Source organism: Oryza glaberrima, chromosome 8 (assembly GCF_000147395.1).
Source record: "Oryza glaberrima chromosome 8, OglaRS2, whole genome shotgun sequence".
NCBI classification, from domain to species: domain Eukaryota; kingdom Viridiplantae; phylum Streptophyta; class Magnoliopsida; order Poales; family Poaceae; genus Oryza; species Oryza glaberrima.
The window spans coordinates 4,735,568-4,749,535 of NC_068333.1; the positions used below are offsets into that span (position 1 = coordinate 4,735,568).

The 13,968-nt window shown below is 44.4% G+C and overlaps 1 protein-coding gene, 1 long non-coding RNA gene and 1 pseudogene across 5 annotated transcripts; 2 read left to right on the plus strand and 1 right to left on the minus strand.

Annotated features, from left to right (window-relative positions):
* The first annotated feature begins 159 nt into the window (after window positions 1–159).
* Window positions 160–1,159, plus strand: LOC127782062 (MEIOTIC F-BOX protein MOF-like; annotated as a pseudogene).
* A 1,396-nt stretch (window positions 1,160–2,555) lies between these two features.
* On the minus strand, window positions 2,556–4,778 carry LOC127782605 (heat shock 70 kDa protein BIP5). Its single transcript, XM_052309874.1, has one exon. It carries the CDS (start codon window positions 4,763–4,765, stop codon window positions 2,732–2,734), a length of 2,034 nt encoding a protein of 677 aa, XP_052165834.1. The 5' UTR covers window positions 4,766–4,778; the 3' UTR covers window positions 2,556–2,731.
* A 4,465-nt stretch (window positions 4,779–9,243) lies between these two features.
* On the plus strand, window positions 9,244–10,649 carry LOC127781658 (uncharacterized). 4 transcript variants are annotated; one of them, XR_008019040.1, is made up of 6 exons: window positions 9,244–9,663; window positions 9,756–9,949; window positions 10,048–10,089; window positions 10,223–10,287; window positions 10,386–10,477; window positions 10,565–10,649. It is a non-coding gene; the product is annotated as an uncharacterized LOC127781658 (long non-coding RNA). The 4 variants fall into 4 exon arrangements; XR_008019039.1 differs by having other exon boundaries at window positions 9,244–9,949; window positions 10,048–10,102; XR_008019038.1 differs by having other exon boundaries at window positions 9,244–9,949; window positions 10,048–10,093.
* Window positions 10,650–13,968: the final 3,319 nt, after the last annotated feature.

The window sequence follows — 13,968 nt, forward strand, 5'->3', positions numbered from 1 at the left end:
TGGGTCGCCTTCTCGTTTACGTGAATTGATTTCCGCAACCGCCGCCTTCTCCTGCGCCGGCGAGCAACTCGCCGTCGCTCCGGCGAATCTCTCGGTAAGTCCGATCCGTCTCATCTCCCTCCTTCCCATCTCTGTACTGTATCCCTGACACACGCAATAATGTCGTGGAAGTTCAGCGGGAGGTGGAGCGCAGGCCACCTGTTCGACGGAATGCGGAGCCCCGGAGAGGCGGCGCGCGGCGGCGAGGATGACCGCCTCAGCGCCCTCCCGGACGCGCTGCTGCACCACATCACGTCGTTCCTGCGGGCGTGGGAGGTGGCGCGCACCTGCGTGCTCTCCCGCCGCTGGCGCCACCTCTGGGCCACCGCGCCCTGCGTCGACCTCCCCGCCTCTGGCGCGGCAGAGGCCACCTTCGGCCCCCGGCGAGGCTCGCCAGCTTCGCCTACCGCTTCTTGCTCGAGCGGGAGGTGTCCGCGGCGGTGGACACTCTCCGGGTGATGTCCAGCCCCGTGTCCTTCCCCGGCTACGAAGAGGAAGAGGAAGAGGAGCCATCGCCGCAAGTGGTGGATTACTCGGCTTGCGATGTCGAGGCGTGGATCCGCGCCGCCATCAAGCGGAGAGCTCGGGTGATCCACCTCACCGGACATCCAGAAGACAGTGATTTCCCTGACCTCAACCACGTCGTCCCCATCATCTCCCGCCACCTCAAACATCTGAAGATAACTGGTTTCAGTTTGGAGGACAGGACGCTAAGGCAGATCTCTTGTCAGTGCCCTTGTTTGGAAATCTTGGAGCTCAAGTGCTGCCTTCTCGAAGGCCGTGAGATATCATCCACCTCTCTCAAGAGCTTGACCATGGTCTGAGTGCAGGATCGTGAAGGGCCTCACCGTTGCTGCTCCTAACCTCGTGTCACTGTGCTGCATCAAGCCATTCCACCAAGCTCCCTTGTTCGAGGATTCGGGGTCCCTCACACTGGCGACGGGCACTATCGTGCTCGATGATTCATTCTTGTGTGGTGGTTTTCATTCTAGGTGGAAAGACATCGATGAGGATTGTGATGAAATTGAAGGAAGAGATACCCGATGGATGTTGCTCGGATCATTCTGACTATGACAGTGATGCAATCACCTTTGAATATAGTGAGATTGCAAATGACTATTGCGAGCAATTCTAGATTTCATTTAACTTTGGAAACTCTGGCCGTATTTAGTTGTTTTGGCAAAAAAAAAAAATTTAACATATACGAACACACATTTGAAATATTAAACGTAGACTAATAACAAAAAATTCCGTCTATAAACTGCGAGACGAATCTATTAAGCCTAATTAATCTATCATTAGCAAATGTTCACTGTAGCACCACATTGTCAAATCATGGCGTAATTAGGTTTGAAAGATCCGTCTCGCAATTTACATACAAACCGTGCAATTAGTTTTTTTTGTCCACATTTAATGCTTAATGCATGTGACGGAAAAGTTGGAAGTTTGAAGGTAACTAAACACAGCCTCCATTGGTATATACGGAATAATAATTTGTCCTATAGTACTATATGAAGATAATATATGTCTTGTCTACGATTCTTTGGTTGAAGATTGAGAGATGATTTGCCTCGTTTTCCACACGCGTATTTCCTAAACTTCTAAATGGTGTGTATTTTAAAAAAAACTTTATATATATGATAGTTGCTTTAAAAACCATACCAATCCATTTTTAAAAATTTAAAATAATTAATATTCAATTAATCATGTACTAATGACTCATCTCGTTTTGTGATCTTCTCAACCTTCTTCTTTCCCCTCTTCTCAAACACTAAGTATCTTTAGTTAGGGTGTTTAGGAAAAAATATTGATGGTTTCATATATATTGAAGTTGAATACGTTGTCAAATTTAAATTCAATTTAATCTATTTATTACTACCTCCGTACCAAAATATAAAAAGTTTTAAAATTGGATATAAGAATTAAGAAAATATGTGGAATTAAATGGGAACAAATTATATAAAAACAAAATTATTAAATTTTAAAATGGAGAAAGTATCTAATAAATACTTTATGGCCAATCACAATTGATAGATTATGGGCTGATCATTATACGTTACTTGGGCTGAGGCCCAGGCAAGCATAGAGGATGTAAAGCCCCTCACTGTCCGTCTTGCCTGCCTGCAATACCTGTCTAATCTTTTTTTTTCTCGCTAATAAAACAGCCAGACAGAAACATAATCGGATAAAAAACCAGGCGACAACATACGAAAATTATGGTAAAAACATCTTTAATTTTTATAATAGGTAAAGATAAAGATAGAGACTTCATCCATTAAGCAAATGAAAACACACTTTCGATCGAATCCCTAAGTCCCAACTATGAATTGTAATACAAAAATACCAATATATCTATATATATATATATATATATATATATATATATATATATATATATATATATATATATATATACTCCCTCCGTTTCGAGATATTTGACATGACTTTTTAGTACATGTTTGACCGTTCGTCTTATTCAAAAACTTTTGTGAAATATGTAAAATTATATGCCTACATGAAAATATATTTATTAATGAATCAAATGATAGAAAAAGAATTAATAATTACTTAATTTTTTTAATAAGACGAACGGTTAAACATGTGCTAAAAAGTCAATGGCGTCAAACATTTCGAAACGGAGGGAGTATATAGTTAGTGAAACAGGAGCAGCTAGCACCTAGCAGCGACTAAACTAAAGCTCATCGTGGTCATCCTCGTCGTCGACGTTGCCATCTTCCGGTGCGCTGCCGCCGCCACCGGACCTCTGGTACACCGCCGACATGACGGGGTTGCACACGTCCTCCAGCCCCCTCAGCTTCTCCTCGTACTCCTCCTTGCCGGCGTCCGGGTTGCCGTCCAGCCACTCGTACGCCTCCCTCACCGCCTCCTCCACCTTCTCCTTCTCTTCGCCCTCCATGGCGTCCGCCATCTTGCCGCCGAGCGTGTTCTTGATGTTGTAGACGTACGCCTCCAGGCTGTTCCGGGCGTCCACCTGCTCCCTGTGCCGGCGGTCCTCCTCGGCGAACTCCTCCGCCTCGCGCACCATCCGGTCGATCTCCTCCTGGCTGATCTTGCGGTCGTCGCCGGAGATGGTGATCTTCTCCGACCTGCCGGTGGCCTTGTCGGCGGCCAGCACGCTGAGGATGCCGTTCGCGTCCACCTCGAACGTCACCTCGATCTGCGGCGCCCCCCTCGGCGCCGGCGCGATGCCGGCGAGGTCGAACTTGCCGAGCAGCCGGTTGTCCCTCGTCATGCTCCGCTCGCCCTCGAACACCCGGATGGTCACCGTCGTCTGCTTGTCCTTGTACGTGGTGAACACCTGCGTCTTCTTCGTCGGCACCACCGTGTTGCGCGGGATCAGCTTGGCCATCACGCCGCCGGCCGTCTCGAGGCCGAGGGTGAGCGGCGCGACGTCGAGGAGGATCATGCTCTCCGTGTTCTCGTCGACGTGGCCGCTGATGATGCTGGCCTGCACGGCGGCGCCGTACGCCACGGCCTCGTCGGGGTTGACGCCGCGGTTGGGCTCCTTGCCACCGAAGTAGTCCTTGAGCAGCTGCTGCACCTTGGGGATCCTGGTGCTGCCGCCGACGAGGACGATCTCGTCGATGTCGCCCTTGCTCAGCCCGGCGTCCGCCATGGCCTTCCTCACCGGCACCATCGTCTTCTTGAAGAGGTCGCTGTTGAGCTCCTCGAACCGCGCCCGGGAGAGCGGCTCCGACAAGTCGACGCCGTCGAACAGGGACTCGATCTCGACGCGCACCTGGTGCTGGTTGCTGAGCGCGCGCTTGGCGCGCTCGCACTCGCGGCGGAGCTTGCCCAGCGCGCGCGCGTCGCCGGTGATGTCGCGGCCGTGCTTCCGGCGGATGACCTTGACGAAGTGGTCCATGAGGCGTTGGTCGAAGTCCTCGCCGCCGAGGTGGGTGTCGCCGTTGGTGGCAAGGACCTCGAACACGCCGTTATCGATGGCGAGGATGCTGACGTCGAACGTGCCGCCGCCGAGGTCGAAGACGAGGACGTTCTTCTCGGCGCCCTTCTTGTCGATGCCGTAGGCGATGGCGGCGGCGGTGGGCTCGTTGATGATGCGGTCGACGGTGAGCCCGGCGATGACGCCGGCGTCCTTGGTGGCCTGCCGCTGCGCGTCGTTGAAGTAGGCCGGGACGGTGACGACGGCGCGCGTGACCTTCTCGCCGAGGTAGGCCTCGGCCGTCTCCTTCATCCGCGTGAGCACCATGGCGCTCACCTCCTCCGGGCTGAACACGCGCACGTCGCCGTCCTTCACCTCGACGCGCACGTGCGGCTTGCCGTTCCGGTCGACGACGGCGAACGACAGCAGCTTCATGTCGCGCTGCACCTCGGCGTCGGAGAACTGCCGGCCGATGAGCCGCTTGGCATCATAGATGGTCCGCTCCGGGTTGGCCGCCGCCTGGTTCTTGGCGGCCTCGCCGATGAGCCGCTCGCCGCCGTCGGTGAAGGCGACCCACGAGGGTGTGATCCGGTTCCCCTGGTCGTTGGCGATGATCTCGACATGGCCGTTCCGGTAGACTCCGACGCACGAGTACGTCGTGCCGAGGTCGATCCCGATCACGGTGCCGCCGCCGCTCTTGGCACCGCCACCCTTGGCCGCCGCCACAGAGCCGGCAGGCGACGACGTGAGGAGGAGAAGCGCGGCGAGGAACAGCCCCAGCTGCATCGCCGTTGCCGTCGACGCGCGCCGCGGCCGCGCCATGATCGTCGTCTTCGCTTTTGGTTTTGTGTCGATACGAGGCGGGGGAGCGTCGCGATATATATAGTACAGCGTGCGGCGGCCGAGGCCGAGCCCGACTCCGATCTGATGTGTGCCGATCGGAGGCGCTCACGGCAGGGAGTACACGTCAGCGGCGTGATCTGGGCCGTTGGTTGATCTGATCGGACGGTCAGGGTAGAGTGTGAGACGTGTTAATGACGTGTGCCGGTGGCCGTGCGCGCGTAACGTATCGGTGCCGACTCGGTTTCATCTTCGTAGATGGACCGGTACGGACTCTCAACGGTTTACAGAGTTGGATCGAGTCATTGAGGTTGAGGCTAACAAAATACTACTCCTAAACGCAGTCGCATATAGCTTCAACTTTATACTCCCTCCATCCCCAAATATTTAACGTTGTTGACTTTTTTAAACATGTTTGACCGTTCGTCTTATTTAAAAAAACTTTTATGAAATATGTATACATAAAAATATATTTAACAATAAATCGAATGATAGGAAAAGAAATAATAATTACTTAAATTTTTTAAATAAAACGAATGATCAAACATGTTTAAAAAAATCAACGGCGTCAAATATTTAGGGACGGATGGAGTACTTACTTAATAGGTGTGGATCGATTATCGAAATTGCTACATTTTAAATACTAACTAGAAAAAATGCACGTGCGTTGCAAAGAGACAAACTAAAATTTTGATAAACAATAGATCCGTACTTTGAACTTTTTCAGAAATTCCTCAAACTCAATTTGAAATTTTGAAAGTGAATATGATTTTTCCTTTTGAATTATTTATTTCTTTATCTGTCTTCCCTTGTTCAAAATTCATTCGGGTTCTTATACATCAAAATCTATCCAAAGATAAAAAAAAATCCTTATGGTCCCATGTGATTGATGATGAACGAAAAAAAATTGAATGGTAAATGAGAACGCTAAAATTTTCCTTTAAATACTTTGCGAAGATATTCCTAGACTATCTTTCGTAATTTGATATAGTTTCAATAATTATTAATAATATTTTTTGAATTATAAACTTGATTATACAATTAATCCTACATCGATCCCCTGTTGATCAAGCACAAGCACAAATATTTTTTTTTTGAAACTAGAGTACGAGGGCCCCCCTTTCCATTAATGGAACGGCATAAACCAAGTCATTATAAGCAGAAACAGGAGAAAGAAAACAAAAGATGCTAAGAGAGGGGAAAATTATCCAGCAAAGCTGAAAGCACCCCACATTCGCAGAAGCCAGCGTAGAAAGGCTGGGGAGAGAAGACTGAACTGAAAACCTTGCCACCGTTCTAGCAGAAGACTAGAGAAACAGAGGAAGAGAAGAAAGAGAGGGAGCAGCTAGAGAGGCAACATTGTCTACAGACAAAAGCACACCATTAGCAGCTTCATTCCAGCCTTTTGACACAAGGTCTCCAGCCGTATCTTGAATTGAAAACGTCACTTGCCACCTGCTTTACCACTCTGGCTCCCAGCTCCAACTTTCTTCGGTTTGCCTCCAAATTCTACAAAACAGCCAAGGATTCAATCAAATGACAAATCATAAAAATCACCTCAATGGGGTCTTTAGGAAGGATATTATCAAAACAAGCTTTGCTCCTAGTCTTCCAGATGGCCCAAATAGTTGCAGAAACCCCCACCAACAACAAGTTTTTCATGTTTTTGTTAAAACCAGAAGACCAGGAACTAAACAGCTGAGTTTTATTCAAAATAGGTTTCAGGTCAAGAGCACAAGTAACCACATTCCAAATTAATTTTGCAAAGGGGCAATCAAAAAATAAGTGCTGGATAGACTCTTCTCTGCAACAGAACTGGCAAATTTTGTCTCCCTTTCGCCAACCCCTTTTATAAAGATTGTCCTTGGTTCAGAATTTTATTTTTGAGAAACAGCCACAAGAAAATCCTGATTTTCAGCGGCACTTTGATATTCCAAATTTTTTTAAAAGGACAAGCAGTCTGTTGCAGTTTCAGAGCTCTGTACAGAGATTTGACTGTAAAAAGGCCATTTTTTGTCAAGTTCCACCAGAGCCTGTCTTTTTTGTCCACCTGCAGTTGAAACCCTACACAATGTTGTTTTATAAAATTCCAATCAGCAAGTTTGTCACCATGAAGGACCCTTCTGAATTTGATTTTATCCCAACCCCTCAGAAGCACTGCATGAATAGAAATCTGCTTTGTGTTTGTTAGGTTATACAGAGTGGGGTACTGCAAGGCTAAAGGTCTACCTCCAATCCAATTATCTTCCCAAAAAAGAGTTTGTTTCCCATTCCCTATTTTTTTGGTGCAAAACCTATAGAAAATGTCCCTAACCTCCATCAACCCTTGCCAAAAGTGAGAATCTCCAGCCTTGTTTCTTACTCCAGAAAGGGTTTTTTTTGTTCAAATATTTGTCTCTAAGGATGTCCTGCCACCAACCTTCCCCATTTTCTAGATTCCACAGCCATTTCCCCAACAGAGCAATATTCATTGTTTCTAAATCCAGAATTCCTAAACCTCCTTGGTCTCTAGGAGAACAAATAACTGGCCATTGTACCAAGTGATACTTCCTTATGCCTTGATCCTCTTGCCAGAGAAGCCTTTTCCTAAAAAGGTCCATTTTTTCCTTTACCCCATGGGGGATCTTATAAAAAGACAGCATATGTAAAGGCACATTGCTAAGGCTGGCATTAATAAGTATCAATCTCCCCTCGATGGATTGCAGCTTGCCTTGCCAGCATCCCAACTTATGTTCCATTTTATTTTCTGCTGTCTTCCAATCTTTGTTAAGCAATCTTTTTTTGTGAATTGGTACCCCTAAGTATCTCATAGGCAAAGTGCCTATTTTACATGTAAAAATCTCACTGTATACATTTTGCCTCTCAACAGCTTCCCCAATGCAAAATACCTCACTTTTATTGAAGTTAATTTTTAGGCCAGAGAGTTGTTCAAACAAGCATAGAATGTCAATATCATCTTTGATCATAAATATAGTGTCATCAGCATATTGTAATATGGTCACCTTGTTGTTTTGACTAACCGGCAGACCTTCCACAAGTGAATTATTTTCAGCTCTTTGCACCAACAAAGTGAGTGCTTCTGCTGCTAAATTAAACAGCAGAGGGGAAAGAGGGTCTCCCTGCCTCAAGCCTTTGTGTGTTTTGAAATATGGACCAATCTCATCATTTACTTTGATAGCAACTTTACCTCCTCTCACAACTTTCATAACCCAATCACACCATTGATCAGGGAACCCTTTCAATTTTAACATTCTATATATGAACACCCAATCAACCTTGTCATAAGCTTTTTCGAAATCTACTTTAAAGAGAATGCCATTCTGTTTTTTTGGCACAAGCACAAATATACCGATAACGTTCTCCTCCTAGCTCCTGGATAAGTACCGGTATAGAATAAACAGAAATCACTGGTGTAAAATTGGACAAATAAGCGGTGTTGTAATTAATCCTAGGACTACGTGCTCTTGCTGATGGGCTCATAATGTGTATTCGTGGGTTGCGGCGGCAAACGCAAAAACCAATTGAGTTAGAGACGAACGTATATGACCCAAGAAAACAAACGTACAATCAATTCAGTCACAGATGAACCAAAATACCGGTGGAAACACCTTTACTTTTTACAATATTAGAGATAAGTAGAGAATAATTCTCTCATTTGAATAAGCCACCGTCAACATGTGTCATCAAATGCCCAATCAGAAAAATATTGACAACGATTTCTTCTCAACTCCAAAAAATTAAACCATTAGAAAATTATCGATCAAAATTTCTTCTCAACTCCAAAAATTTACATTATGTTGCAATGCACGGGAATTTTTGCTAGTATAATTGTAATAGAAAAATTAGAACTATTTGTACATCAGTGCATGCTAGTTTTTACTAACATGGATCATCACGTGTGTATGCATGTCTCCAAGTTCTTCCGTGCATCAGTGCATGCCTCATCACTTAAAAACTAATGTGTCAGGACGGGTGAATCCACAAAGGCACTGACACCAATCCGGAGACAATCAACCGCATTGGCCGGGGGCAGCAGGCATGCAGGAGGCCCAGCTGGCCCACGAAAATGCGACGCTCCTGCCTTGCTCGTTCGATCGTGTACGCGATGAGGCGCAGAGCGGAATACCAAACCGATTCAATAAGGGTGACGTATGAAATATTTTCGATAAAAACATCTTAAATTTTCATAATAGACTAGAAAAAATGCTCGTACGTTACAACGGGTGAAAATACTTTTTTATTGATACATTAACTATTAACTATTAGGAGCTAAGCAATAAATTGAAACATTAGGATCCGTATCTATCCTATATAGTTCAACAAATGCTTTTACTCATTCATCATGTGACATATCCAATAGTCCAAAATCAACATACGAGGTCGATCCAACGGCTTCGATTGATATCAAATCGCCACCTCCCTCCTCCCACCAGAATGGCGCAAAACGCGTCCCCATCCGACTCGAGGCGCAGATCGCGCGCTCTCTCCCTCTCTTACAGATCGCGCTTGCTCCTCCTCTCTCACAGATCGCGCCTCGCGCTCCGCCGCCTGCCGCCGCTGCATCTCCGACGACTGCCGCCTCAACCGGCATCGCCCGCCGCCGCCGATCCGGTTTCCCGCCCTCCTCCCAGTCGCGCACCTCACGCTCGACCTCCGCCGCCGCCTCTCCGACGACTGCCTGCCGCCGCCGCCTCAACCGGCATCGCCGATCCGGTCTCCCGCCGCTGTCCCTTCGCCGCTGAAGTCTCCTCTGACTCCGCCTCGCCGATCCCCTCCTCCGCTGCACGCCTGCATGTCGCTTGACCATCCCGCGGGGCCTACCCGCCTGCGAGCTCCTCGCCGCTGCCATCGGACCTGCGCGGACTCCCACGACCACGACGGTGTGAGATGATGCCGCTGGAGGCGATTGTGTTGGCCGGTTTCTAGGAGCTCTTTGATTCAGTCCTCCGCTCTCCATCTTTTCCTGTCCCAGGGGCAGCACTGCAGTATTCCTCGACGAGTAGGTTCTGCTTCGAGTGTGGAGCTTCCGGTGGGGGTTCAGGGGTGGATTAGCATGTGCCTTCATGAGTCGGGGTGTGAGACGGTAGGAATGGAGCAGGAGGAGAGGAGAACCTGCTGATCCACTGGAGAGAGAGCAATCTCATCGGGAACGGCGTGTTCAGGCAGGTATACCTAGCATGGACCTCGATTCCTAGAAGGGGCTTCAAGTTTCGAGCAATAGGCAATTCTGATTAGATCGGTCCTCTGCTTTTCTTTTGGTGCAGGCTTTGATCAGAACCAACAAAGCCACAGAGGAGAAGACCCAAGTGAGTACGTTTGGTCAGTTTCTTGTTTGTCTTTATTTTCCTGACCAACTGCGTAACTGTAAATCCTAATGCTCTTAAGTGTCAATTATTTGATCCCACTCTTAAGTGTTTATCATCGGAAACTTTTGATTAGTGACACATAAGGGAGCTTAAGGATGAAGTGAAGCTACTCAAGAACCTCTTGCATTCCAAAATGCTGTGAGTATATACTAGATAACTACATATGGTTTGTTCTTCAATTCGATGATGGTGTTTGATTTATCTGGTATGCTTTGAACAATGATATATTGGAACAGTATGGGACAACTCACTAAATATTCTGGTAGAGTTTATGCTAGGAAGATCAATACAATCATTCCTTGGGAGGGTCGGGTCATTCCCTGAGGCTGTAAGTGCTAACTGTTATATATGAGCGTCCTCTTTTGATGTGTTTACAACTAAAGAGGTGTTTTAATTGAATGTATTTGTTTATCAGGTCATCAGGAAATACGCTAAATATATTTTGCATGGTCAGGAGTATTACACCGCAATGGAATCGTACACATGGATAAAAAGGCAAGCAGACTATTTGAATTTTGTTGACCCTGAACGCTTTTGTTGCATGGGCTAGAAAGTTTATATGTGAGATTACTGTTTTTTAACTTTTCAGGGAGCATTCTACTGATAAAAAGGAAATGCAAGACAAATGACTGCAGTGCTTGCAAGATGAATCCTCGTCATAATTGGGTAGTTGCTATTCGGATTGTTGAACTGCTGGACGAAATCAATTGTAGTTGTAGTGCCATGGCAGTAATCAGCAATCAAACTCCTTGCCATGATTAAGCAGGTATGTCATTTTTTGCTAGAGAATAATGCAAAACAACATTACCTTATTTACTAATTATCTGCTAGATGTCTATGGTTGAAATTTTCACTTGAGCATGATTCTAAAAAGTTAGTTGAGTTGTTCAGTTACAATTGATGATTTAGCACTGTCTGGAACTATTTTTTGGTACCAACTTATGTGCTTTACGCGAATAGTATTGGTCGTTCAAGGTTGATATGGTAGCGCATTACTGTTGTGAAACGAGAAGCTTATATATCCTGTGTATCTTCAGTGATTTCTGAGTATTTAATCCTAGAAGATTGCCTATTCGCATTACATTAGTTTCCAAATTTCTAAAATATTAAATTATCCTGTTGATGCTGGTTGCCTGAGTAAGGAGATAGATGCAGATTGTTATGTTCATAATATATTAGAGATCGTATATGGCTGCATATGAAATTATGTATTTGTGTTCAAACGCCAATGTCAGGTAAAATCTGAATGCAGAATTTTTTTCTATATAACTTAGTTTAGTAGCTCAGATGGTAAGATTTAAAAGAACATAAGAAGTGTCAGCACCGCTACTTATAATAGATTTCTCTCATTTTTCTCAAATAATAATTAAGAATTGTTCGGTGTTGTGCAAATAGACTCAAAATAATAATTGGAATTGTGCTCATTTGTGCCAGGCGGTGCTATTGCGTCTCTTATTTCTCTACCATGAGTGAATAGAGGATATGGCTACTGTTAATTGGAAATAGAGGATGAATTTTGCTTTGAAGATCTGTTCTCTACGAACAGCTAAAATTCTGTAAACAGTGCTTGTGGTGCATCATTCTTAAAAGAAAGGAAACGATCGTTTCGAAGATAGTGACTATAGTGCTAATATTACTCCTAGATCTATGGAATTTATGTTCATTATGTGTTGCATTAGCGGATTTATTGGTAGCCCTAATTGCTCCTTTATTTCACCAACTTGATGTGGTAATCTGTTCTATTATCATCAAGAGATGGATTTAATATTGCACTTGAGTCTCCAGTAGAGAAAACGAATGGTGAGTATGAGCAGAATTATTATTCCTGCACATGACTTTGAAGTCCATGCCACTTCCATTTACATGACTGTATCAGTTTCTGTAACTTGCAAGAATCAAACTGGAGAAGGAAAAACAGAAGAAAGATGGAGCAACTGCAAATCTGTGCAGTACTACGACATGTATGTTGTAATTGATGGATTTAATGCGTTTTTTTTTTGTGATGTATGTTGTAATTGATATTGTGAAATATTTATTGACTGTTTGTATAAGAAATCAATAATACATGTGCATGTATTAATTGTGTTTTAGCGTTTCAGATCGCAGCGGGATGAGTTGTTAACAGCCATCTTGTTTATTCTGAAATTGAAAGGAAAAAATATGAAGTAGTAGAGCCAAAAAAAATGTACGTCTCATTTTCTTCTTAATCAGTTTTTGCTATCATTAATTAATTATATAATAAGGAAAAATATGTGGAAACTAAGAATAAATGAATATCGTCGTAGCGTTAGCATGTGCATGTTACTAGTATATTATAATTTAAAAAGTTAATAAAATTACTTCCTTAGTTTTAGGCCCAAATTAGTCATTCATTCCTTTCTTTTCAAACCTAACCTAGTCTGATACCTCCTCCGCTCATGCCTATGTTCGGCCTGCGGCTTCAATGGTGGACTGGGTACTCGCATAGCCAATACTATTTTCAACCTCTAGCTCACATAGCCACTACCATTTTCAATCTCCGGAAGACAATCTCGTGTCCGTATGATGCCGGAGCCAATCCTCCCCCATTAAATCCGATCGAATCTTTTTTTATCTCCCAAAATTGATGGGGGGTTTTTGATCCACTCGATCTTCTCTGTCCGGTTTTCCCAAAACTGAAGAGAATTCACAGAACTCAGAATAATAGGCTGGAGAAGCTTACCGGTTGGTCATCTTCAATGCAGATTAAATTCGACAAATTAAAGCTGAATCAAAAGAGAAAATCATAGAAAAAATGATGAGTAAGGAGTGAGGAATCGTTTTTTTGCAATCAATTAGAGGAGGAAATACATGGGAGAAGCAAATCGACGTCGCGACAACGCTAGGGTTTGGCCTGGGCGGGACGGAGGCGCGCTGCATACATGGGATCGCGTGGGAAGAGACATATGGAAAAATATTAGCTATAGATAGATTTAGTTATACATAATAACTATACCTATTTATTACCTAATAACTTACTCTATGGCCTATCACATTTGAAAGATTATGGCTGGTCATTACACGCTACTTTTCTAGTAAAAAAATTATACATTACTTGGGCCGGGGCCCATGCGAGCCTTGAGGATTTCAGACCGCTCGTTGTCTGTTATATGTTAATCTATCCGGTGCTTGTAATACTTTTTTTTTCTTCTCAGCAATTAACCGAATAAGCAAACTGGAACAGAATTGGATCGGGAGACAAGAAAAATTGACGACGTACGAATATTTTAAGAAAAACAACATCACTTTTTATAATAGTAGAGATAAAGATAAAGAAAGATAAAAATAGAAAAAAAAAATCTTGCAACCGGCGGGTGCCCCCCGAGCGAAATTGCTATTGTGCGACCAGTCGCGCGCCCTCCGGGGAGGGCGCGCGACTGGACACGTGTCGCGCGCGGAGAGGGGGCGGCAGACGGCGCGCCAGCTTCCGAATTTTCCCTTTTTTTTTCGTTTCTCTTCTCTTTTGGTTTTTTTCGTTTTTATTCCGTTACTTCCGTTTTTGTTTTTTTTTTCTTTCCGTAACTTCCGTTTTCGTTTTTTTTTCTGATTTTTTTTCTTTCTGTATTTTTTCGGTTTTAATATGTACGTATGCTAACTTTATATATGTACAAAAATATAAACTTTGTATACGGGTATGTAAAGTTTGTATACGCGTATGCAAACTTTGTATAGGTGTATTTTTAGGTTTTATATGTATGTATATAAAGTTTGTATACACGTATATAAAGTTTGTATACGTACGTATACTAATTTCGTATACACATATACAAAGTTTTTATGCACATATATAAAGTTTATATG